Source organism: Podarcis erhardii (assembly GCF_964252035.2).
Source record: "Podarcis erhardii genome assembly, chromosome: 8".
NCBI lineage: Eukaryota > Metazoa > Chordata > Lepidosauria > Squamata > Lacertidae > Podarcis > Podarcis erhardii.
The window spans coordinates 62,844,251-62,871,468 of NC_138499.1; the positions used below are offsets into that span (position 1 = coordinate 62,844,251).

At 40.2% G+C, this 27,218-nt stretch overlaps 1 protein-coding gene and 1 long non-coding RNA gene across 8 annotated transcripts in view; one reads left to right on the forward strand and one right to left on the reverse strand.

Moving 5' to 3' along the window:
• Positions 1-27,218, reverse strand: part of NUP153 (nucleoporin 153) — a 51,387-nt gene that overhangs the window by 11,310 nt on the left and 12,859 nt on the right. For 3 of the 4 annotated variants that reach the window (XM_081873344.1, XM_081873343.1, XM_081873346.1), the window contains exons 3-17: positions 24,307-24,555; positions 23,327-23,466; positions 23,115-23,246; positions 21,708-21,824; positions 21,540-21,575; positions 21,402-21,455; positions 17,879-18,025; positions 16,054-16,106; positions 14,896-15,022; positions 13,752-13,892; positions 12,534-12,626; positions 12,257-12,347; positions 11,767-11,871; positions 10,205-10,825; positions 8,202-8,396 (exon numbers count right to left, since the gene is read on the reverse strand). In XM_081873344.1, coding sequence (XP_081729470.1) covers positions 8,202-8,396; positions 10,205-10,825; positions 11,767-11,871; positions 12,257-12,347; positions 12,534-12,626; positions 13,752-13,892; positions 14,896-15,022; positions 16,054-16,106; positions 17,879-18,025; positions 21,402-21,455; positions 21,540-21,575; positions 21,708-21,824; positions 23,115-23,246; positions 23,327-23,466; positions 24,307-24,555 — 2,301 coding nt within the window. The remainder of the gene's footprint in view (positions 1-8,201; positions 8,397-10,204; positions 10,826-11,766; positions 11,872-12,256; positions 12,348-12,533; positions 12,627-13,751; positions 13,893-14,895; positions 15,023-16,053; positions 16,107-17,878; positions 18,026-21,401; positions 21,456-21,539; positions 21,576-21,707; positions 21,825-23,114; positions 23,247-23,326; positions 23,467-24,306; positions 24,556-27,218) is intronic. The other variant, XM_081873345.1, reaches the window with a different exon arrangement.
• LOC309348359 lies at positions 19,518-26,237 on the forward strand. 4 transcript variants are annotated; one of them, XR_014159344.1, is made up of 4 exons: positions 19,518-19,604; positions 21,455-21,600; positions 22,690-22,808; positions 25,403-26,237. It is a non-coding gene; the product is annotated as an uncharacterized lncRNA (long non-coding RNA). The 4 variants fall into 4 exon arrangements; XR_014159345.1 differs by having other exon boundaries at positions 22,690-22,732; XR_014159346.1 differs by lacking the exon at positions 25,403-26,237 and adding an exon at positions 23,095-23,236 and having other exon boundaries at positions 22,690-22,732.

The window sequence follows — 27,218 nt, forward strand, 5'->3', positions numbered from 1 at the left end:
TCCCTTTCCCGGCCCTCTGCTGACTGTTACCATCTGGGCTGTGGCTTTCTCATGGGAACAACTCAGCTTGACCTTGACTTTTAGATAACTTTGGAATGAGTGGTACAAGAAGGAGAGGAAGAACTAAACAAACAACTTTGACAACTTTAACCGCAGCCTCACAGGCACGTAGATCATCTGTGCCTACTTTGCCTTCTGAGGTGGAAGCTGTCTCTCTGCCTGTTTCTCTGCCTCGGGCAGGGGAGGGAGAAACTGAGGAATTACAACTGGAAGATATGGCCTCAGGGGCAAGCACTGCTATTTTAGAGAAAATTTTTGAAAAATTGGAATCTTTGGACAAGAAAGTAGAATCTTTGGACAAGAAAGCCGATGAGCAAACATATAAAATTGAGCAGAACACAGAATGTTTAAATAAATTATCTGGACAAGTTGCACAGAATACTCAAGCAATTGCAGAATTGAAGGAGGCTGCAGGGGAAAATCGGAAATTGGCTGAAGATACCAGCCAAAAACTTGAAAATTTAGAACAAGAGGTAAGACCACTCTGCAAACAAGTAGGTGAACATCAGACCTATTTGTCTATGCTTGAACTGCGGAACAGGGAGAGCAATTTAAGGATAAGAGCAATACCAGAAGTGGAAGAAGGCAACCTAGCTGAGTTTTTGACTAAAGAATTTTCCAAATTTTGGAGTTTAGAGGAAAAGGATTTTAAAATTGTTTCGGCTTTTAGGCTCGGAAGACTTCTAAAGAAAGAGAAGCCCAGAGACTGTTTGATAATACTGAGGTCAAAGGAGGAAAGGGATAAGATTTTGGGCCTACACTACGGAAAGTCACTGGACATTTTGGACAAAAGAATTGAGATTTACAAGGATATTCCTAAACAACTGCTAGATCTTAGATCTAACTATTTGGAGTTGACAAGACTACTAAGGAAGAATTCAATCATCTTTAGGTGGGAATTTCCTCAAGGACTATCTTTTACTTTTAGAGGGAAGAAGATCAAAATCAGAACATCAGAAGATAGAGATAAATTTCTGAACGTATACGGAGAGGACCTTCACAAAGGAATTGACCAACTTCCAGGGCCTGAAACACCAGAGGTACCTGCACCCTTGGACCCTGAAGATCTTCTGAATAAGATACCACCCCCTGAAAAATAACCAGATTTATTCAGGATGTCTCTGCAACTTTTGAGCTGGAACATTAATGGCTGCAACATCCCGGAAAAAAGGAGGAAAATTTTTCATATATTAAAAAAAGAACAATTGGATATTATCTGCTTACAAGAAACACATGTGACTAGGCTCCATAGAAAGGTGTTAATAAACAAAAGACTTGGTCAAGAATTCATATCTTCGGACAGAGTAAAGAAGCGAGGAGTGGTGATATATGCAAAAGAGAGCCTGTCACCTAAATTCTTATTCAAAGACGAACATGGAAGAATATTAGGAATTGAGATACAATATCAAGGAGAAAAGATTTTGATATTAGGAATTTATGCACCAAATGACGGGAAATCGGAATTTTACAAGAAGTTGCATGAGATTATGCTGGACTATCTGGACTACAACAACATCATTATGATGGGAGATATGAATGGGGTCGTATCGACAAACATGGATAAGTCACAAAATCAAAACGTTACAAAAGACGGCAGACTGCCAAAGACCTTTTTTGAAATGGCAGACAATATGGACTGGATTGACATTTGGAGAACTAAGAACCCCCTGGGAAGAGAGGGAACATTCTTCTCTGAAGCCCAACTGACTTGGACAAGAATCGACCAAATATGGATATCTAGAGGTCTGGCACCCAAGGTCAGAAAAGTGGAAATCTGCCCAAAGACCTGCTCCGACCATAATGCGCTGAAGATGGATATGACATTTTTGCCAACCGGTTCCTTTAGATGGAAGATGAATGATAGCTTGTTTAGAGATCAGGAGATTGTCAAGAAGGCCCAAAAAACTCTAAAGGATTATTTTGAAATAAATATGAACACTACGGTGGAAAAAAGAACTATCTGGGACGCAAGCAAAGCTGTCATGAGGGGGTTCTTGATACAACAGAACACTGTAAAGAAAAGAACACAAAATGAAAGGAAGGATAAGATTTTGCAGAAAATCAAAGAATTGGAGAAGAAATTAAGATCAAATCCGAAGTCACAGCCGATTCTGAGAGAAATTAAATTGTATCAAGCTCAATACTCCAAATTGATAAACCAAGAAATAGAATGGAAGATTAAATTAATGAAACAAAAAACTTTTGAATCGGCAAACAAATGTGGGAAACTGCTAGCCTGGCAGTTGAAGAAGAGACAGAAACTAAATACAGTTACAAACCTAGAAATTGAGGGAAGAAATATCCAGAACCCCATGGAAATTAGAAAGTGCTTCCAGAGATACTTTAAAAAATTATACACTCAAGGGCCGCAAGATGAGGTTGAGATTAAACAATTTTTGGAAAGAAATGGACTGACAAAGTTGTCACAAAAAAACAGATTAATCCTGAACAATAAAATAACACAGCAAGAGATTGAACAAGCTATCCAGAACATGCAATTGGGCAAATCTCCAGGGCCAGACGGTCTGACCTCCAAGTATTATAAGACACTAAAAGACTATCTGATCCAACCATTGATGGAGGTCTGTAATGAAATTATGGAAGGGAAGAAGGCGCCGGAATCGTGGAAGGAAGCTTTTATCACATTGATACCAAAATCTGAAGCTGAAAAGACACAACTTAAAAACTACCGTCCCATCTCCCTTCTGAATGTGGATTACAAAATATTTGCAGACATTTTGGCAAGTAGATTTAAAAGAGTTCTTAATGAAGTAATTCATAAAGACCAGGCAGGCTTTCTCCCAGGCAGACATATGTTTGCAAATACTAGGAACATTATTGACGTTTTGGAACTTTTGCAAACAGATATAAATACAAAAGCAGTGTTAATTTTCATAGACGCGGAGAAGGCCTTTGACAATATTTCTTGGAAATTTATGAAGGGAAATTTGAAGGAAATGGGAGTGGGACGGGGGTTTGAGAATGGGATTGACGCAATATATTCAGAACAAAAGGCTAAACTAATAGTTAACAATGTGGTCACAGAAGAGTTCAAAATTGAAAAAGGAACACGACAAGGCTGCCCGATTTCCCCTTTGTTATTTATTTCGGTTCTGGAGGTGCTCTTGAACTTGATCAGAGGGGACCGGTTGGTGGAAGGGATTCAGGTCGGAGCGAAACAATACAAATTGAAAGCTTTTGCAGATGACCTAGTTTTGACTCTGCAGGAGCCAGAATCTAGTACGAAAAGAGTATTACAACTGATACAGGATTTTGGTCGGGTGGCAGGATTTAAATTAAATAAACAGAAAACTAAAGTGTTGGGAAAAAATTTGACAGATACAGAGTCGGAAAGGTTTCAGAGAGAAACAGAACTAACTATGGTTAAAAAAGTAAAATACCTAGGGGTAAACATAACAGCAAAAAACCTGAGTCTATTTAAGGATAATTATGAAAAATGTTGGTCTGAAATTAAGAGAGACTTGGATAGTTGGACAAAATTGAAGCTTTCTTTGTTAGGCCGAATTGCTGCTATCAAGATGAATGTATTGCCAAAAATGTTGTTTTTGTTTCAAACATTACAGATCGTGGACAAAACGGAGTGCTTCCGGAAGTGGCAGAAAGATATATCCAGATTTGTCTGGCAGGGCAAAAAGCCCAGAATTAAGTTTAAGATATTAACAGATGCGAAAGAAAGAGGGGGCTTTGCCCTGCCAGACTTAAAGTTGTATTATGAAGCCGCAGCTTTTTGCTGGCTAAAAGACTGGCTACTTCTCGAAGACACTGACGTGTTGGACTTGGAAGGTTTTAACAATGCTTTTGGTTGGCATGCATACCTATGGTATGACAAAGTTAAGATCAATAAGGCCTTTAAGAACCATATTGTCAGGAAAGCAGTGTTTAATGTCTGGACAAAATACAAAGACTTACTGGAAAATAAAACTCCAAGGTGGCTCTCACCTCTGGAGGCTAAGGCCCTAAAAAGACCCAATATGGAGGCTAAATGGCCAAAATATTGGGAAATATTAGAAAAAGATGGAGACAATTGGAAATTGCAGAGTTTAGAGAAAATGAAGGATAAGGTGCGAGACTGGTTACATTATGCTCAGATTAAAGAAGTTTTTAAAAATGATAAAAAGTTAGGGTTCCAGGTGGAGAAATCGAAGTTAGAAACTGAATTGTTAGAACCAAAGACTAAGGTATTATCTAGAATGTATAACTTGCTGTTAAAATGGAATACACAAGACGAAATGGTTAAATCGGTTATGATAAAATGGGCACAGGACATTGGGCATAACATTATGTTTGAGGACTGGGAAAGGTTGTGGACCACTGGGCTGAACTTCACCGCATGTAATGCTCTGAAGGAAAATGTAATGAAAATGATATATAGATGGTACATGACCCCAGTTAAACTTGCCAAAATATACCATTCGTCTGATAATAAATGTTGGAAATGTAAAGAAAACGAAGGAACATTCTTTCACCTCTGGTGGACATGCCCTAAGGTGAAGGTCTTCTGGGAAATGATATATAATGAGCTGAAAAAGGTATTTAAGTATACCTTCACTAAGAAACCAGAGGCCTTCCTTCTGGGTATTGTCGGCCAGAAGGTGTTAAAGAAGGACCGAACATTCTTTATGTATGCAACAACGGCAGCAAGGATACTCATCGCAAAAAACTGGAAAACTCAAGATCTACCCACACTGGAAGAGTGGCAGATGCAACTGATGGACTATATGCAACTGGCCGAGCTTGGGATCAACATAAAATCCGGGCCTGGATTCTTACAAGAGACGAGGCCATGGACCGGGCACAGTCCACCACAGCTCGCCTCTCCATGTGGCTCCCTAAAGTGAAAGTGGTAAGATCACTTGCCAACTACTTGATAGACCTGACGGAGCCCAATTTGAGAAGAGCGTTTACCATGGCCCGTTTCCATTCTATACCCATGGCCTTCCTGCAGGGGATTTACTCTAAGACCCCTATTACTCAGCGTCTATGTCCATGCACAATGAATGAAGTAGAGGACTTCATACATTTCTTTTTCTACTGCCCTATTTATGAGCTAATAAGAACTAAGCTCCTCCTCTTGATCCCGTCCACCATCACATCTAAGGAAGACTGTTTGAAATCGCTTCTTGTGGACGCAAATCCCCAAGTTTCACGTGGGGTGGCAATCTTTATAGTGCAGGCCTTGAAACTCAGGGCTACTCTGACTGGGTAGTGTGTCCTAGACCTGGACCTGTTTTAATTCTTTTATTACCTTTTTAACCTAATGTGCCGAGCCTATTTTGGGGCCATTATATGCTTTATATACATACACATCCTAGATTCCCGGCGCCAGCAACTTAATCTTTCCATTATTGTCTTAGGGTAATTTAAACGTCATAACCCCAGTAATATCGCTTTGAATTTTGTTTGGTTGCTTGTCTCTAGCATTTTTTGTTTTATCCTGCTATGGCTGTATGCTAATGCAATAAAGGTTTGATTGATCTGGTACACAGGGTGTGACTACACACAAGACAAGTGTGACTGCACATGGTCACATTCTGGGGAGATTTAATGAATTCTATTTGAAGACTAGGATGTTCTATAAAAGTATGTTTTTTAAAAGGCCACTTGCCTTTTTAAAAGCAAGTTTAGCAAATTTAGCAAGTTAGCAAATTTCACTGCAATGAAATCAGTCCCCCTGTTTGTAAAGTGCATGTTCTGAATGCTGAAGGATGGGGAAAGGAGAGGGAAAGGAGCCAGTGTAGACAGGAGAGGACTATCCCTGAGGAATGCAGGAAAATCTTACTTTGAAAGGTGGGGGGCGGGTAGAAAACTGCAGCAGCAGCAGCACAATTGCTACAAATGGGTTAATAAACAAGACTGGCTGGCAGCAGAGAGCAGCATGCAGGCATGACCCCTTTAACCGGAATTGGAAGGTTCAGTAAAAGGAAATCGAGAAGAGCTTGCTTTCATTCAGTCTGGGACCTATCCCCATGAAGTGCTCAACTGCACCAAGCCCAGTTTCTCTCCTCCTTCCCTCCCCCTCTGTAAGAGGGGGAAATTGCCATTTAAAGGGCTGCAGAGATGGGAAAGTGAAGTTACAGGAGGTATGTGCTCCTGATTCAGGAATGAGGATTGGACAAGGCTCTGGAAGATAAATCTTAAGTTTACGGATTGTACTTTAATAAATGAGAATTACATGAAAATGATGTATAGGTGGTATATCACACAAGTTAAATTAGCAAAGATGTACAAAACAGAACAAAAGATTTGCTGGAGATGTAAAGAAAAAGGAAGGGACATTTTACCATTTGTGGTGGGAATGTAAGATTGTAAAAAATTATTGTGAAATGATTTATAATGAATTGGAAAAAAATGTTTAAAAGTAACATTTGTAAAGAAACCAGAAGCTTTTCTGTTGGGTATTTTAGGACAAGATGTGAAGAAAGAATTGAGGACAATTTATATATGCGACAACAGCAGCAAGAATTCTAATAGCACAAATGGGAGAAATACCATCCAAAGAACAATGGCATGAAAAGTTGATGGAATATGCAGAATTAGCAAAATTGACAGATAAACTGTGTGAAAAAGATAACAGTGACTTTGCAAAAGAATGGGAACCTTTTGTAACATATTTGCAGAAACAATGTAAAAGTATGGACTCTTTGGCACGGTTTAAATAAACATACATAATGTAATCAGAGAGAACAAGAAAGACAACAGTGTGATAATATATTACTATATATAAGCCACAGAACCACCAAAGTGGTTTAACAAACCAGAAATGGAAACGGAGGGAAGCCAAGGGGGAGAGGGGAATTTACAAAACGATTGTTTGGTGAAGTTGAATAATGTATGTTTATGAAAACCAATAAAAACTGATAAAAAAAGGAATGTGTTGGAAATGCAAGGAAAAAGAAGGGACGTTTTATCATATGTGGTGGGACTGTAGTAAAATTAAAATGTTTTGGGAAATGATATATAATGAGTTAAAGAAAATGTTTCATTTAACATTTGTGAAAAAGCCTGAAGCTTTCTTATTAGGGATTTTGGGGAAAAACCCGCCAAAGAAATTTAAAAATATTTTTATGAATGCGACAACGGCGGCAAGAGTCTTAATAGCACAAGGATGGAAGAATGAGGAAATCCCGACGAAAGAACTGTGGGCAAGAAAAACTGATGGACTATGCGGAATTGGCAAAATTGACACACAAACTACGTGACAAGGATAACTGATTTCAAAGATGAATGGGAACCTTTTATGAAATATTTGAAGAAGCAACAAAATGAACTGGACTCTTTGGCAGGTTTTGAATAAACATTCACAAACTGTTTATTGTAATATATAGAGAGATAATTTGAGGATCTTTACAATTTTATAATATGCAGACAGAAAGATGTATTGAGAAACCAGAGAAAGGAGCTGAGGGAAGTCGGGGGGGGGGAGGTTGGGTTTTCTGTTTGGGGGGGGAAGGAGGGGGGAAACAATGTGGATGATGTAGTTTTGTTAAAATTATTGTGTTGAAATTTGTAATAAAAAAAATATTAAAAAAAGAAGAAGGAATGGCTAAGCTTAGGCCCAGGACAAATGCTACTCTCTAGACCTCTCTACCTGGTCCTTGGGACTTCCCCAGACAACATACCCCTTTCTGGCCCTGCCTTGAGCCCTTGAGTGATTTTGTCAGCTGGACTGCATCCTTGAAATCAGACAATGCCTTTTGGCTGCCTGGAGGAGAAATGGTTGGGGGGGGGGCAATTAGACCCAAAGGTTCCTTAACTTGATAGAGTGAGGGGACCTCTCGGAGTTTAAAGGATATGGGGATAAATTGGAGGTGTATCCATTGCAGATGTGATCTATATTCACTCCTTTGTTTTCAATGAATGTGCACTTAACATAGATTTGAATATGCATCTCTCATCCACATTGAGATGTACTTTTCAGGTACTTTTATCTGACTTAGCCGAGCAGTTTTGGATCCAACAAGTGACACAACTGCAGAAAACTGCTTCTGGGCATGGCTCTCCTTATTTAGAGGTCAAAGCATGAGTTGTGGGTAGAGGGGGGAATTAAAAAGGAGGAGAAAATTAAGGAGCAGAATACGCACACATGGTTTTTTGAGAGAGCATTTATACTCTTTACATACCTTTGAGTTCAGTCTTGCTGCCTGGTTTTGAACTCTCACAAGCAACACACTTTGTGGCATCTGCTTTGTTTTGTACTAAGCATGTTTCGCAGTCCCAGCTTCCCTCCGGCTTCTTGAATTTGTCTAAGCCTAGAAATCCTCCAGAAAGAGCAGGTAAAGAGGAAGCACTGCTACTCACCACAGGCACTGAACTTCCTAGATAATGAAACATAGCATAAAGTAAGCCATTAGCAGTTCTGCCCATGTAGACCAAAAACATAAAGCTGAAAATACCTATTTGAAACTTGCAAGAGAAACTTAGAAATTGAATTATCCAAACTGCAATAATTGCCCTTAGTCAGAGTAGGAAAACTTGCTATGTTAAAGCAATCTAAACCATCTAAATTAAAATGATATATACTCCTAGAATTTAGCAATTTTTTCTGCTCTGTCCTAGCAAGTGCTATTTGTGTATTCTTCATCTGAAGCAAGAATTAAAGTTGCCCATACTTTTTAATTGTTAGGTATTCCAGTTTATGACATTTTCTATGTCTATATTTTTATGGGGAAATGGGTGATATTTTCTTCAACATCTTCATAAGAAATCTTAGGTGAGGTTGAAAGAGAAAAATATTTGTAAACCAACTAGAGTATTTTGAAATCACCAGAACCATAATTTTGACAAGGGAAATTATCTTCTTAAATTCAGTACTATAGTAATTAATATACCAGTGACAACCTCATGAACTTTAACTGTTCAGGGTAACATGCAAAATGGTTTCAGAAAGCTATAAAATTTATTTATCCATTTATCCATTTATTTCATGAATAACTGGGAGAAAATTACTGTTCTTATATTTTCTTTCCATTTTAAGGACACAATATAAAAATCTGCATTGTTTTACTATCAAAATAAAATCCAGGTAGCAAAGGTAATAAAAGGTAACTGCCTTGTCCTTCAGTTTGGGCTTCGAAGAGATCAGACTTAATCAGAGTGAAACTAAAGTTCATAAGAGCCTATCTAGTTTGCTACATGAGTACAGAATTTCAGGTTAGGGTGACGTCTTAGTCCTAGTGTCAAGTTTATTTCTTGAAGTCACATGGATGAATGAACTATCAGTTATAAAAATACAGAAAGGAACAGTGAAAAACAGTATGTGCTCTTTTCAGAACCCCTCCACTTTACTTAAAACAAAAGGCATTACTACATTATATAGTAGCAAAACTTTGATATTGTCCAAAGGTGTCAATAGGCTGAGACACTATTTATAACTGCTGACCACCATGTTAGCTTGGTTACCATACCACATAGTGACAAAAATAAGGGTTGAGAACAGGGACTTTAAATAGGTAAAATGTAGACCTGGTAGGTGGAACTAAGCAATGCACTATTAAAAATGTTCTGTTTGTGCAAGTGTTGCAGCTTGCCAAATGGAATAATTACCCCTGGCATGCTGTCCTGGTGGTGGTGGGGGGTCTCCTGAAACACCAACCCCTGAGCCAATTTCATGGACATGAGGTGAGGGGCCCTGTTGTGAAAGCTGAGGTCGTTGTGCAGGGCTTCTGCTGACAGGGTGCATTAGGTGAATCCCACCCACTGAAATTAATTAACCTGTTAGTCATGCCCCCTAAATTCAATGGGTCTACTGCAAGTGGGACTAGCACTGGATATAACTCAGATACAGGTGGTGACCATTTTAGGCGCGTCCGAATGGCATGCAATCACAGACAAGCGGGTCCTTTTGGATCCAGAATGAAGGTGGGGCACGCTCCGCTGATGAGCGCAGGGGCCAGGAAAGGAACCCACGCATGAAATGTTAGTCTGTACTTCCCATATGTTCTTACATATTAAAACTCCAGTAAATATTCAGTGGTGCCCTCTATTGTTTTCTTTTCAACATAGGGTTCTTCACACAGCACAATGCCTGATTCCTCAAAACTAAGTTCCATGCCGTAATAAAGATGTTTAGGATTATGGCTGGATATGTCCCACTCTAATCAATGACCAAATACGGCAAACTCACCTGGTTTGTCCGACTGACAGGCAACACATTTGCTATCCTCTGCCTTATTTGACACTAAGCACACAGAACATTCCCAAGCATCTTTTGGCTTCTTGAATTTGTCTCCAAATCCAAAACTGACTGTGAGATCAGTAGAGCCAGAAGAGGAAGTCACTGTTGTTACATTGTCTGTGACTGCAGGAAACACAAAGGCTGGTTTTACTCCTGTCCCAGGTTTTGGTGTCTCACATGCCACACATTTTGTAGCCTCCGGTTTGTTCTGGACCAAGCAAGTATCACAGTCCCAAGTTCCAGCTGCTGCCTTAAACTTGTCTCCAAAGCCCTGTGTCCCCTTTGTAGAATGAGCTGCTTTCAAGGCTGAGTTAAACTGAGTACCAGTCTGCTTAGTACCATCTGACATTGGCACTTTAGCGGCTTGGCAGGCTACACATTTGTTATCTGCCAGCTTGTTTTGCACAAGACACGTATCGCACTGCCAATGGGCTGACCCTTGTTTCAAAGCATCTCCAAGTCCTGAAACAGTTCCGGAGAAAGTACTTATTGCAGGCCTTGTATAAACTACTGTGCTTGCTGTAACAGGTGGCGCGGCTGCGGATGAGTATGTGGTTGAAGATGCAAAGCCTAAGAAAGAGAAAAGGAAATAGTCTGAGTTCCTAACAAAGACTCTACTTTTACAGGAAAGCCAAGCAAACGATTTTCAAACAGAAGATTCATTGATGAACCATACTGCGCATATGGTTATGCAGGCACAGAAATAGCTGGGTAAGAAGAATGGCTATCATAGTATGGTAAAAATCACTGCACATAACATGAAACCCTTACACAAATATGTATACATATTGTTAGCACTTGCAGTCTCTTTTCCAACCAAATTATTGAACAAAACAGAAATTTATACCGAAAACTGAGTTTGAAACCTTTGTAATTAATACCAAACCAATGAAAGGTCCACATTCTAAAATTTATGTTATCCAGATTTATCTTGAGTCTAGCAATGAGAAATGTAGGTAACAATGGAAATTGATTTGAAATTCCCTGTTCCTAAAGGAAGCTGGCAATATATTTGAATGTTGGAGACAATACTCTCTTCTCGATGTGGCTATTCCTTTTTTCAAAAATTGGCATTATTGGTATTATATATGAGACTGGATTAAGAAAATATATAGAGGGCGAGATTTAACTGCCTGATCCTGCTAGCAGAAGCCCATACAACTACTTCCATCAAAGCAATGAGGATTTCCGCCTCCTCTCCCCCTCCCCCCCATTTGGCTCTGAGAACCTGCCCCCGCCCAACAGAGGAAGGAGAGGGAAAATCATTCCTAAGGGCAAGCAGAAATGCTGGCACTGATAGAACGCTTATTACACTGCAACATTCCTACAACTGTTTTCTTTAAAGTGCCATATAAATCATAGAATCATAGAACTGTAGAGTTGGAAGTGACCCTGAGGGTTATCTAGTCCAACTCCCTGCAATGTCAAGACTCAAAACCAAGGCCCTAAGATTACGGGTCTCATTGTCAGTTATCACTTAACACTAAATGAAATCTCATCAACCGACTCACCAGGACTCTTTAAAATATCCAGCACACTTCCTTCTTTCAGGATTTTTGCAGGCTTAAAGGGACCATCATACTCATGATCTCTCTTACTGCTGATGCTATTGACCGCTGCAGGTGTGAAGAAAATAATAGGTGAAGAACCTTTTACAAGGTTCATGGCTCGGCCCCTGTTGTGTGTACTTATGAGGATCCACCAACACACAAACACACACCTGTCTACACAGAATCCATCTTAAAAATTTCCATAAGGTAGCTTGCTGGATGAAGCACAAACAACTTGCTGTCCATAGAAGCTAAATGATATATTTCATTGGAAGTCAGACACATATGCTTGGATAAGGTTCTATTTAAACTGGATTGTACTCAGAATGGAAGCCGGGAATACATTTGCTTCTGATGTCACACAGAATATAAAGTTTTAAAAGCCTAACCAAAATTCAATCTTAATTCCCTGCCTGGATAAAATGTTTGCATTAAATGCCAACTTCATTACCTGCATTACTCTGAGTCAATACTGGGGTATCCTTGGATCCTGAAGGATCAGATGACTTTGCAACAGGAACACTAAATTTGAATGCACCAGCCTGGCAGGAGATAAAATTTAGAAGTCAAAAGAAAACAACAGCCTAGTTTACACAGGCTCATAAATGTGAACTGCAGGTTTCTGGTTCCTAACATTGAATTTCCAAGGTGAGTATTAAACATATTTTTATCTCTATCATTCCTGTCTTTCTTCTGTCACAAGTTTTACTTATGCATTTTTTACTTACAGACACTGATGGCAGCACTTCTGCTTCTGTTGATTTTACAATTGGAGATGAAAATCTGTACACAGGACTGCTAGCATTACTGGCTGGTTGCACCTAATTATTTAAAAAAAAAGCATTTTAATAGCTTGAATGAAGTGCATTACAAGTCACTGGTTAATAATGCAAAAACAAATGTGCTCAAATTAGGAAGGTGACTTTTGGCATGGATCCAAAGCAACCCATTCCGTTTCTCAAACAGCAGCTGTCCTTTTCTCTGCCTATACACTATACAACATACGACAGGATGTTTAGAAGACTGAGGAGAGATTCAAAAGCAGTTTGTAATAAGACACAGCAATTGTGTGAATGTTTATAGCAGTAGGGCCACATCCACAGCATACCCTGAAAGCACTCTTTCTTACACTACTTTAATGGTCATGGCTTCCCCCAATAAATCCTGGGAACTGCAGTTTGCAAAGATTGCTGAGAACTGGTAGGAAACCCTTAACAAACAACAGTTTCCGGGATTATTTTGGGGACATGGCTGTTGTTGACAATACCCATTCTGTTTCTGAGCTCCTAACTTCTTAGCTCTTGTAACTGCCAAAGGGGAAAAACCTACAAAGAGAACTGAAGCCTTATCTTCATAAAGCTTGCTGCGTAAACTTTTGACAAACTGTTGCACTGAACAAGGCCACCCCCATAAAGAGCTTGCTATGCAGCAGCTCAGAGCAGCTGACACAAGCATAAAAAGCCAGTTGTTTTTTTTAAGAAAAAGAAAAAACATTTGCCTTGATATCACCAATGTGGCAACCATGTTACTATCAACAATCATTTATCATGAACCATTACCGTAGGGGTGCTACAAAGCCCAAAGCATGAACTGCCTTGGGACAATTTTTTTACAGATCGCACGCCAGTGAAGGGCTGGGACCAGAAACAAAAGTGGGTGAAGCAACCAATGCAACTCTTACATCCTAGCCATGCAAAAGTCAGAGGCACCCTCTCTCCATCCAGGCAAGCAGCATTCTCACAGTTCAAGGATACATTCCAGACAGACAGACACACTCAGGGTGGGCAAAGAAAGGGCCAGTGAAGGGTGGGGCTGTCCTTTAAAGGATTCTCAAATAGCACATGGCTGAAAATTAAAGTCAGGTGAATAGACAAAGGGTTTGGGTGAATCTACGGGAGAGAACAGGTAAAGTATGCAAGCAAAACCTTGATTCAGGCACAAATTACCTTTTTAGCCACTGATTGTGCAGAACTGACAGGCGTAGATGAGACAGTAGTACTGCTAGCAAGCAGGCCAAAGCTGAAGTTTGGCAAAGATGACGTACTGATGGGCAAAGATATTTCTGGTAGCACTGGCATATCAATTTCCTAGAATGGAACAATGATGCAATTATTTTCCAAGTTCCACTGAAACCTACATTTTAGTTCTACTCAGCCTATTTCGGCAGGAAAAAATGAGAGCAACCCAACAAGTAATGAAACTGTTGTTGACCTTATCAATGAAATCCTAAAGAATTAAAAAACAACAACCCCCACACCAAAAGTACATACAGGTTAAATAAAAGCACCACAATAAATGAAATTTGGGGTGATACAGGATTTCACTGTTTTAAAGTTCATCTGCCCTCCTATACCTGCCGCAGAAACAGAGCCTTCCTCAGTAATAGCTAAAGCAATATACCATGAATTGTACCTATGTCTCAAAACATGGGAAACCCGGACAGATGGGTGGAATATAATTATTATTATTTATAAAAACCTAGTGAGCTATAACTTTCTGCTGCTGTGACTTGGTGCTGATTAGTGCTATACACAGCCACACCCAGCCACCTTGCAGAGCGCTCCTATATCATTAGAATACTTTCCCCTCCTCTTCCATTCCTAAATTGGAGTATGAACCCTGCATATAAATCCTATATTCTGCTACAAAGCAGAGCATAGGCTTGGAAAGCTGTCTAAATCTAATGGACAGTATTCTACTAGCGAGTCCTGTCAGCGCAAGAATTCCCACTTGTGCAATAGGACTTTCACCCCTCCTCATCCTCCACAAATCTGCTCCAGAAGGTTGGGAGAAGTCATGGAATAGCTTTAGGGGTGCCCAGGAGGAAGGTGTGCCATTGGACATAGAAAAATCCTTGGGCTGCTGAACATTTGGGCTAGGTTGGATTCCATCCAATGACTACAATACTAAGTTTGTCCATTCAATCAGGCTGTGAATAAACAGCTTTGAAGCTCCATACTACTCCATAAAGAAGTACTTCAATTTCATTCATGCATACACATTGCGCGCGCGCTCTCTCTCTCTCTCTCTCTCTCTCACACACACACACACACACACACACACAGAGTGTAGTTGAACAAATATTCTTACCTCCTCTTGTGCAGGTTTTGATACATAGTGGACACCTCTTTCCCTTCTCATTTTGCCGCCACCAACTCCTACTGAAGGAGGAAGCCCATTGGTTGCAGAGGAACTGAACCTGGGGTTTGTGACGCTGCTGACAGAGAATCAAATATATGTTATATAGCTTTGCGGGGTCCTACAAACAAAGCAGCAACAAAGGATGCATATGCAAACTGATAATAGTGATATATCAATATATATTGGGGGGAGGGGATAAGCGACGCTGCCCAAAATGGCAAAAGTTAGCAAGCGGGGAAAACGAAAGCAAAAAACTGGGGGGGGGGGATTACAGCTGACTTGCTGAGCTGAGCTTAAAGGACCAGGGAGGAAGAAAGCAGATGCGATATCAGCAGCTAGCACATTCACATTAACCCATGGTTTGGCACAGCGTTAAATGTGAACTTCTGTTTCCTAAGTAAAAAGAAGAGTATTGCGGCACTTGAAACACTCACTGCACTTCTTGCATTTCCATTTCCTCAGACCTCACAGCCTTCAAATCCATGCCCTAGTGTGTATATAAACTTGACGAACTGTACAGTGGTGCCCCGCAAGACGAACGCCTCGCAAGACGGAAAACCCACTAGACGAAAGGGTTTTCCGTTTTGGAGGCGCTGCTTCGCAAAACGAATTTCCCTATGGGCTTGCTTCGCAAGATGAAAATGTCTTGCGAGTTCCTGCGGGTTTTTCCCCCTCCCCCCCCCTTTTCCTAAGCCCTAAGCCGCTTATCAACTGATCCGCTAAAAGCCGCTAAACCGCTAATAGCGCTAATCCGCTAAGCTGTCAATGGGCTTGCTTCGCAAGACGAAAAAACAGCTATACGAAGAGCCTCACGGAACGGATTAATTTTGTCTTGCGAGGCACCACTGTATTGCGAATGAAGCGGATTATAATCCATGCCATACTAGCACTGTAGTCTTCAAGGTGCCACAAGACTCTTTACTGTTTTCACAACACAATACTAACACAGCTACCCCTCTGGAAACTTTTTACATAAACATATCTCTGTTATTATGCCTATTATTTAATTGTCTCCTTTGCATAAGGGACAAATGAACAGGGTACTGATGAAAAACCCATAAGAGCAATTATAATATGTCTTTTAGATTTAGGATATACATCACATACCTTTCTGGTGATTCTATCTTCTGCTCTGCTGCCAGATTTTTCTCTTGTACTCCCTGTAAAGGATAAAAAAATACTTTAGGTTTTAATTCTTTTTTTTCTGATTCGCTATTCCTAAAAAAAAGAAAGAGACTAAACGTTGGAGCATGTAACAGGAAGCCACTGATCCTTGTTTACGCAAATGCCTTTCTCATGTACACTTAAGCTTTATATGGCTTTTTGCAGAAGTACTCCTTTACTGCCCCCTGCTGCCTGAAGTTATCCAAATAAATCTCTTCCACCACAAGCTGTATTTCTTGTGAGCAAGGTTCATGTGACAATGCCTGTCTACAGCAATTACCTACTCCACATAACATTCTGCAGGATCACAGCGATAGGGCTAGATCCAATAGCGGCTCTGCAGTAGTGGAAGCACTTCAGCAAGGTAGGATACTTGATTTTCACCAATTCCCTCCTACCCAGTGCAGCCCTGTTTTCCCCAAATTTCTGGTCAGGGTTGGGAGACCCTCCAGAACTTTATGGGTAATGGTGCAATGGGCTGCAATTGGTAAGGGGGCGGGCTGGCAGGTTCCCCTGCCTTTCACAAGCAGAAGAGCTTCCACTAGTGCAAAGCTGCCATTAGATACAACCCTCAGAAAAGAAGCGAGTTCATTTATTTTCAACAGGAAAATTAAGTACCTATGATTGAATATAGTAGAATGAACTTAATTTCTCTGATACATTCTGAGATACAAAATGCAGAAAATGTGAAAAGAATTTCCTTTTTAAAAACTTCTGCCAACTTAAAAGCAAGCTAGTGTGGTTTTTGCAATTTGAAATATTTGTACAACCTCATTAGTAAATCTTACCCATGTCATACTCCATGAACTTCTCAACAATTATGGGGTCTTTTGTTCTAGGTTTCTTCTTCCTCCCTCCTTTTCATTTTTTTAATAATAAAAAAAACATTTAACCCTAATCCCATCAGGAGTCCAATCTACCGTATTGAAATAAATGGAAAGGTAAAGCTGCAAAATACCTAAGCCTTTTCTGTCATCAGCAAGTTCTCAAAATAACCCTGCATTTTCTCTGCATCATAAATTTCATTTTTTGTAAAGAGCACTGGCTTATACGTTTTCAGTTTCCATAAAATAATTCTGAACATTTCTGTGTATACCCCCCCAAACCAAACCCTATTACTAAGCACTGTTCAACCCCAGGTGTAAATTTTATCCTGGAGGTTAATTCTGCTCCGTTAATTCTGCTCCATTAGTTCTGCAAGTTGAGTTTATCGTGATGCAGAAGTCTTCTTGTATATACACTGGATTCTAGTTTGAAAGTAAAGTAAAGTAAAGTAAAGTAAAGTAAAGTAAAGTAAAGTAAAGTAAAGTAAAGTAAAGTAAAGTAAAGTATAATAATAATAAGAATAGGCTACTGGGGTTCTTGGGACTACTGTGATTATTTAGTTTTGAGCATAGTATTTCACCTATTCATCTCTCCCACTTTCTCCTCTAGGGCTTCCAGATAGCCTAATGAGGAATTTCAAGATAACATTGTGCCCTAGAAGCTTCTGTGTTAGACTGTGTGTTTGGAATGAGATACCAATAAAATGTCCCATCCCCCCCCATGTTGAACTAGATTAATTGTGAAATCAATTATTAACTTTTTATCCGGCTACAACTTTTAAAGGGATCCACTGGAATCCTAGTTATCAGACTGATACTGTCATAAGGAAGTGTGTGAGCGTTTAAACTGTCAAGCAGCCACTGGGTTGCCCAATCAGATCAGGGTGTGATGGTATTGGGGAAGAGGGAGCTTGTGATTAAAGATGGTGTACAGTCATACATACCTTATGGTTCATCTCTATTCTCTGTCGAATCTTGCCTGATTCAGTAGCAGATGGTAGAGATGGTTTAAAATATTGTGAACGACTCATTGACAGTGGAACGGTCTTCGGAGTCACAAGCTTCTGGACTGGAGGATAATGGGATTCAGCCTTTAAATGAAACAGTGTTGAGTTAATCAAAACCAATTTGAATAAAGCTGTACATGAAAGGTGGTTATGCACATGTTTCAATGGTCTTGAACAAATACAAATGCATCCCTTATTACCAATTTTATTTAAAAACAAATTATGGTTACCTAAGACTCATGAAATGTTCCCATTTAGTTGGGGAGCTGCTAGGAAATTTCCGCAAACCTTGCCATCAAGAGGTTAACTGTCAGACCTGAACTGAGATGTCTGGCAAGGAAATTAAAAGAGTTCCAGAATTTTCTTTTGCAGAGATAAGCTACATGCATGGCTTTTTTGTGACAGTACTCACTAGTAAAGTGTCGGCACCTTCTTTTCTTTTTTGCTGTAATGTCAGCTATGTTATGCTGACACTCATGGCACTGTTATCAATACACGAGTACCAGCTCCTCTATTTTTATTTTATTTTTACTAAGTAAAGCCCTGCCTTTTGTGTATCCCTTTCGCCCTAAAACTGTGGGAAAGGAAGTCTTCAAAGCCATACTGGTGAAATGGATCAATACCTGAATTCCTGTTTTACAAAGTGTCTACTTCTATGCCTGGGAGCAGATAGTGTCTCAGGTCTCCCACCGTGGAACGGATACAGCTTTTAATACAGTGAATGTATTTCACTGTAGGGAAAGAGAATACTGCACTTCTTGTGTTAAGTTCCTAATCTGCATGAAGGGTTTCCTCCCCACCCTGGATAAGTGTTTCTTACTGCTAGAGGGAGTTGTGGGGGTAGTCTCAGGCTGTAAGGCAGGGTTTCTCAAACTTGGGTCCCCACTGGGGATGAAGGGAGCTGTTTTCCAACAACAGCTGGGGACCTACTTTTGAAAAACCCTGCTGTAAGGGTCTCACAGTCAGTCCTAATTCGGCAAGAGGATACCCATGTTTGATCTTGCGTCTTTGTTGTCAATGGCCGCTGTCCCTTTACAGTATTACCTCCGGTTACAGGTAGGTAGCCGTGTTGGTCTGCCATAGTCAAAACAAAATAAAAAAAATTCCTTCCAGTAGCACCTTAAAGACCAACTAAGTTAGTTCTTGGTATGAGCTTTCGTGTGCATGCACACTTCTTCAGATATCTGAAGAAGTGTGCATGCACACGAAAGCTCATACCGAGTATTACCTCCGGTTACATACTTAATTTGTTCTGGAGGTCCGTTCTTAACCTGAAGCACCGCTTTAGCTAATGGGGCCTCCCGCTGCCGCTGTACAATTTCTGATCTCATCCTGAAACAAAGTTCTTAACCCGAGGTACTATTTCTGGGTTAGCGGAGTCTGTAACCTGAAGTGTATGTAACCCGAGGTACCATTATATTATCCAGGAGCGTTCAAGCATCTCTGGAGTTATTCCCTGCTTGCTGTGTCTGACTGGAGAAAGCTCTCTTCTACACAGGATGGCAGTTAAACATCTGATTTGCATAGCCCTGTCTGTTGGGAGTGAGTGGGCGGAACTATCTTTTCAAAGGTAAGTAAGTTCCTTTTCTACAGGAGATGGATGTCATCACAAGTCCAACACTCTGCTTTCAGATGTACTGGTTTTAGACAACATTTTAAGAAGGTTTTTAAAATCCTGGCATTCTACTAATATCTCTTCTGCACATTTTGATTGGTGCAAGGAGTGGGTCATGTGCACCAATTAGGTTAGGTCTATAGGGGAATCTGATATCAGGTGCTGACAAACTAACATCATCATGGTCAACTTTTGTAATTCTATGGACTTTCCACATGAAATAGAGCCTAATGGGAGTGTGCAGGTGTGAAAGGGTGTTGAATGCAGACACCAGGCTGGATGCAAAGGTCCCTTTTCATAGACTGAAGTGCCTTGGACCAGCTGTTCTACTAATGGAAGGAGGAAATTCCCTCCAGTGCCACTTTCCCTTCTGCTAATGTCAGCAGCCTTTCCAACACTGTTTTGCAAGGTCCCCCCAACTGTCAGGGGGGAAGGAAAATCCAGGACCCTTTTGTGATTTTTCTAGCACATCCCATCACCATTATATTTATAAACCAAGCCTGTGGTTCTTAAAGGGTGTGGCACACCATACTGGTGGGGCAGAAGAGGATGGCAAGTGTGGAGGGAAGATTCAAGGACAATCAAAGAAACACTTAAAACATTTCAGTGTAGTATAGGATAGTATCAAAATGTATTTTTCTACTTCAAAATTGTAGTGCTGTATTCAGAAAATAGCAAAACGAGTCCAAATTTTTTGCTTATCTTTACAAGTAGTAATGATCTCTCCCCCTGCCCTCTACAATAAAACTGGTTTGCATCTAAATATTATTTGTTCAGAAATAGTGACAAAATTTTTGAATTTTAAAGGCTATTTTGATAGAAGTAGGCCCTGAAAGTAATGTGCAACTTCCAAATGATGTTCACCATAAAAACTCTGTATCACTGTTTGAACAATTCAAGGCATTAAACATAAGTTATAATTATCTGATTAATGCAGATAAGTTCCAGATTGAAGACCCAGGTCTTTAGAATACCAACTGTACAGACATCTGTAACGGTTTTACTCAAGAAATTAAGTGGACTGTTGACAGCCCACTCGCTTCGGTGGCAAATCACCAGCAAACCTTTCTTGGCCAAGAATTACTGCTGCCAACCATTTACTACAGTATGAATAGACAATTCCTCTTTTTTTCACTTAATGACAGCTGGGTACAGAGTTTTTTTCCCTGACATCTCTAGTTTGCCTGTTAGCTAGTGTTCCATGTTTCTGCACAAGTGTGAGTCAACAACCTGCAAATTTAAGCTGAAAGAGTGCTTGCTTATACCTGGCCAATCCTGCAAATAAATGATTTTTTTAAAACTGACTTCATTAGGTTCTACCCACTACTCACAAAGAGATACCGTTTCCTAAAGTCTGTTACACTTAGAGTAGGGCCTCCAAAATGGTATTTCCCCCACAATGATATCTTCAACAACTCTCATTGAGGACAGAAGATCTAGCAAACCATGTGAAAGTTTTGCCTTATTCGGCTAACTTTAACCTTACATAGGGCACCTCTAGCATGTAAACATAAGCCTCTTGTTTTCTCCTTGTTGCACATTTTAGTCTGGATGACACAAACAGATCTGATAGGTATATTAAAGACAGAAGATACAGATGTAGTGCAAGTTATGAATTTATTCATTGACTACAACACTGGTTTTATGAAAGCTTAATTTAGCATTCCACTAACATTTGCTCTAGGTTCCAAATTTCAAAACCAAGTAAATGGATTTTTTTTAAACACAAGTAGGCAAATACCAGCAGCTATCTATAGGCAATTTCATGTCTGCTGCATATCAAACATAAAATATAAAACAGTTCTACACCACTTAGAAGCAACTAAGACATGGAAGTTAACTTACCCTTTTCCTTGGTGAATGGAAGTCAGTGATATTCTGCATACTTCTTTCCGCAGGCTGGAAAACAAAACACCCAAATTAACAAGCGTGATTAAAACAACAACAACTCCGTGCATTAAAAAAGTTTGAAGACTAACTTACAGATGAAAATGAAGAAGATGGGATTCTTTTAGCATCCTGTTGGAAAAACAACAACACTGAAGTAAGTTAAACTATATGTATTCAAAGCAAGAGTTTGCCTAATGCAATACAGGATTAGAAAGCTTCATGTTATGTACTGAATAAATAACTTTTCAGAGAGAAATTTACCGCTATTGGGCTTGACATCTTCTCCAGAGACTGCAGGATGCGCCGTGCAGTAGAACTTGTCACTCCGTAAGATTGTGCATTCACTTGCTTGGCTTTCATCTGCCTTCTTACTGGTGTCTTAAAAAACAAGATTATGGGTGTTACATTGTGTGATTTGAAGCTTTGGGTCTATACACTATTACAGTCAGTTATCATATTGATCTCCAAAGGTCTAGAAGGGATTTGGAGAGAAAGGACTCAAATATACTCAACGTGGCCCAGGTAGCCTAATGAGAGTATTTTCTGTAGGCCTCATACATATTAATATCCATCATATATACATTATCAGTGAACATGGACTTCAGGTGTTTCAGAGGGAACAGATGACAGGTTCTTGCCCACAAAAAGTTTACAACTTATAGTTGTTATGCCCTCACACACTGCAAACTGAAGTTTCACCATGACACGTTCTTGCAATGCTTTATTGTCACATCCAAATTCAGCAACTAACCTGTTTGGACATTTGCAAGTCATGCTAAGCCACATTTTACCACTGCTCTGGTTCACATGTAACACTAAACCAGGCTTCCTCAACCTCGGCCCTCCAGATGTTTTGAGACTACAATTCCCATCATCCCTGACCACTGGTCCTGCTAGCTAGGGATCATGGGAGTTGTAGGCCAAAAACATCTGGAGGGCCAAGGTTGAGGAAGCCTGCACTAAACCCAGTTTAAGGTTATGTGCATGGGCTAGAATGAGCAAAGTTTCAGGCTCACAAACTCCATCCTTCCCTCTTCTCCTCCTGCTTGGCTACAAGAAAGGTCGTTGCTAAAGTTTATGTTTCATTGCGCAAAATCATTTCACATATGATGAAAACAAGTGGCTTAGGTACACAAGGCAGCTTCGAAGACCATGGTTTAACAATGACTTGTTTAGAAACTGAATAGTTATTTTAAGCCATGATCCCTTCCAAAATGGCATTCCCGCCTTTTCTCTTTTACAGTACACAGAGCTGCCCGCAAGAGTGACCTGCAGTGAGGCTGGTGGTAAGTTGAACTGGCAAGCAAATTGCCCTCTCCACCAGGTGTACCCTCTAAAGAGTGAATTTCTGCCAGTGGAAAGGTGGGTGGTGACAACACAGCGTTTCTGGCTTGACAGTTCCCCACTCCTCTCCCCCAGCACGGCCACAAGGAGACAGCACTCATTTCTGTTTTTAAAGTAGCCATAATTTAACGTTACGTATGAACCAGAACAGGCTGAGATTCGTTTGTATTCCAGAGTTGCATCACTAAAGTTATTGTTACCAAAACAATGAAATACTTGTATGCATATACTATGGAAAGTACAAAGTGAAAAGCTCTATCAGAATTATTAATATAAGTAGCTTCTTCTTTCGCATCCTCCATAGATCACCAGCATTTCTGTTACCTGATAAGGAGTAATCCGTGCTTTAGACTGCCTTGCTGCTGCTGCAGCTGCACCACCATACATGGTTTTTCCAGGATAAAATGGAGAATTCCCAAGCTGGCTTGTCTTAAAAGCTGATGCATTACCAAGTGACTGCAAACACATATTGATATCTAATTAGCAAAATGGATACACAAGCAACATAGTTAAAGCAAACGTTGCGCAGTACTTACAGGGGAAAGTGCTCCAAAAGCAGACAGATTAAAGCCAGGCTTTTTAGAGCTGGTGGCTGAATGCTGAGAAAGGGAGACAAGTCTTTCACTCTCAGAGGACCAAAGAGGTGGTACTGAAGCAACTTTTGAAACTGTTATATCTAAAAAGACAACATGTGTACACAACTGCATCAATGCCTTTTTTATATTATAAAATAGTGATCATTAATACTACGATAACCACAATATTAAAATTTTGTCCCCCTACATTTTCCCATTTTGCAGCATCACTTGAATGCAGTCCAGAAATTATTTGAAAAAAAATACACTACTTTTCTTTATCTAGCTCATGGAAAGAAGGGAGGGATGGAGGGAAAGAAGTGAGGAATGGAGTGAAAGGAGGAAGGGTTTTCTCCCCTCTTCCTTTCCCAAAAGGAAAACTTATATAATTTAACAAGTGGGAATTCATGATACATAGGTCTGATCTAGTAGGTTTTCCACACACCCCTTGGCGAAAACAACAACAACACTGGCCCTTAATGGTGGACACCGTCCCAATGGGCTTTTAAAAATGCCTAATCTCTTTTTCTAAGACTAGTTTGTGATGGCGGACTCCTGTTGTTACTGTGTTCTTTTAAAAATATACTGCTATGTTTTATTAGTTGCTGCTCTCATCTGTTCCTATTCTTAATTGTGTTTCATGTTGTTTGCAAGCTGCTTTGGGGGTCCTTTGGGTGAAAAATAGCAGAGATATATTAACACACCTATTTGGCTCTCTGCATCGAAGGACCATGGGATAACTTCCTTTCCTCATACTCTGCTGCCTCTCCCCACTCCCCCAAAATAACATTGCATTAATAACATCAGAGTCTTAAAATGCACAGTTAATATCTGCCATTTGTGCACCATCTGTTCTAAAGTGATGTCAGTATAACAAAACCTAGTCACGTTATGGAATAATCATACAAAAAGATCCTAATGATTCTGGTGAACTTTGTTACCTTTATCAGACGCCCTTGAAGAAAAGCCACTTGTAGTTGAGATGTTGTCATCATCATGCTGAGAGGTAGAATCTTTCATTTCTTTCCCAAGTGAAAGTCCAGAATTACTAATTGGAAATGCAGATGATGTGGAGGGTTGACAAAGTGGAGGTGGGGAATCCAAGATGTTGAAATTAAGATGACTCCGGTGGAGAGAGGGTCTTGTTAAAATATCTGTGAAGCTTAAACCAGATCTACTTGTCGAGGGCTCTAAAGAGGAACAAAGCAGCACAATCAGAATTATCTTAAGTTGCAGGTACGCATATGGAACAGTCAAAAGCTATTTACTGTCAACACTAGTTCTATTGCTAAGCTTCAAGTGTAAAAAATAGACGATAAGCTAAATTTAACCTGTGCCACATACATGTATGGTTTCATCTATCCATCTGAGAATAGCTACTACATTTCTTCCAAGTACTACATCACTACAACACAATATAAATGATAGCACTGACAGTGAAACATTAGTTGCGATGTTAAAAACAAAACAAAAGATGTCCCTGGGTATGCCAATCTATACTCTAGTGCTTAAACAGATTCCTAATAATAACAACAGAATATTTTAACATGGCAAGTTAAATCTAAAATGCAAGGAATGCCACCCTGAGTAATTTGAAAGCCACAAAACAATTGTTTGTCTATCCATGTGTAAATGATTCTAAAAATATTTTGCTACAAGTTCAATTGTATCAGCTCTCTAGAATATAAACTGCATTACTCACTTATCTCTGGGAAAGGGAACTGCATGACTAACATTTTCTCTTTCCAATAATCCTAATGGTAGGATATTAGGCTGTCTGTCAATGTTTTTAATGAGGTTTTTATTATTGATGTTCTGCAATGTGTTTTTAAACACCCTGGAATCTTTTGATAAAGGGTGGTATATAAATTGAAATAAATAAATAAAATTATAATAATATAAAAAAGAGGCTACCCATCCAATGCAAAGAGTTACCAGTTCAAAGCTTTGGTTCCAGTTGGAAAAAATATATATATTAGTAGTGATCAATGGTAAGCTTATCACTTAATTGTTGGCGATTAAATTTTTATTCCACAGCAACATTTCAGACTAGGAGAATGGATGAGAACATGAAAGAATAGCACTTAAAAATCTCTCAGCTCAGGTTTGGATGCCAAGACCCTACTGTGCAGAAGTTACTGAACATCTACATCAACTTTTTGGGGGGAGGGCGGAGTGGTAAAGCAATCAGAGATACACATCTCCTTATCACACAGCAGGATCATATATATTGCACTGAATTTAACACACAAGACAGGGATCGTGTTTGTTCATCTCTTGCCATACTAGGTATACTAAAAAATGTTTTAAAACCCCAGAATTATAATTGAGTACTAGTGCAATGCTTAGAATGTTGGTCTCAAAAAACAGTGCATGGTAATGCTAGTAGGTAAAATGGTGTCGGCCGAAACATTGTGTCCAACATTTCACAATAATGCTGAAGTAACACACACCAGAGCAGGGTGGGCAAGATTTTTGGCAGGGGAGGGTGAAGAAGACTTTTATTTCTCCCATTATTTATGATCTTTTAAAAAAACTTTTTAAAATGCTTTATTATTCGTTTTCCATATATATACAACACGTAGTCATCTTTATTTCGATCAGTCCAATAAAGATAACAATGTTCACAAAAGATACATACAATTTCAACCATGTATTTTCTACGCGAACCTATGACTTCCCATCCTCTCCGTATTTTCCTGTATATTAAGCATCTTGCTTTAGTTTATCATTATTGTTTTGTGAAAATTCTCTTTTCTATTTCGATATTGTTTTCCTTCATATGTACTATTTACAGAAATAATTCAAAGGATGTAACCATGCTTAAGTTACAGCTGCTTTTCAAATAATTATTGAAATTATCCCATTCTACAATGAACTTGCAGACGTGGGGATACAGGGCATAGCCCGTAACTGGTTGTGCTCTTTTATCTCTGGTCGGGGACAGAGGGTGGCACTAGGGAGGGAAATGTCGTCGCACCACTCCTTGGTGTGTGGAGTGCCACAGGGCGCAATTCTCTCCCCGATGCTTTTTAACATCTTTATGCGCCCCCTTGCCCAGATTATACGGAGCTTTGGGCTGGGCTGTCACCAATATGCTGGTGACACTCAGCTCTATCTGCTGATGGATGGCCACACCGACTCGACCCTGAACACACTGACCAGATGCTTGGAAGCTGTGGCTGGTTTCGTGGGAGCCGATTGAAACTAAATCCTTCGAAGACAGAGGTCCTATGGCTAGGTCAGGATGGTATGGGGATGAGGGACCAACTGCCTTCTCTGGCGGGGGGCCAATTAGTGCCATTGCCTTCCGTTAAGAGTTTGGGTGTAATCCTTGACGCCTCCCTTTCCATGGAGGCGTAGGTTACAGCAACAACTAAGGCGACATTTTTCCACCTTCGCCGCATCAAGCAGTTGGTCCCTTACCTTTCCCGCCCCGACTTGGCCACAGTGATCCATGCGACGGTCATCTCCAGGCTTGACTACTGTAATTCGCTCTACGCGGGGCTGCCCTTGAAGCTGTCCCAGAAACTCCAGCGGGTACAGAATGCTGCAGCGAGGCTCCTCACGGGGTCTCTGCCATGGGAGCATATTCACCCAGTGCTTTTCAAGCTGCACTGGCTCCCGGTAGAGTACAGGGTCAGATTTAAGGTGCTGCTTTTGACCTTTAAAGCCCTTCACGGCCTAGGACCCTCGTACCTACGGGACCGCCTCTCCTGGTATGCCCCACGGAGAGCCTCAAGGTCCATAAATAACAACACCCTAGTGGTCTCTGGCCCTAAGGAAGTTAGATTGGCTTCAACCAGAGCCAGGGCCTTTTCAACTCTGGCTCCGGCCTGGTGGAACGCTCTGC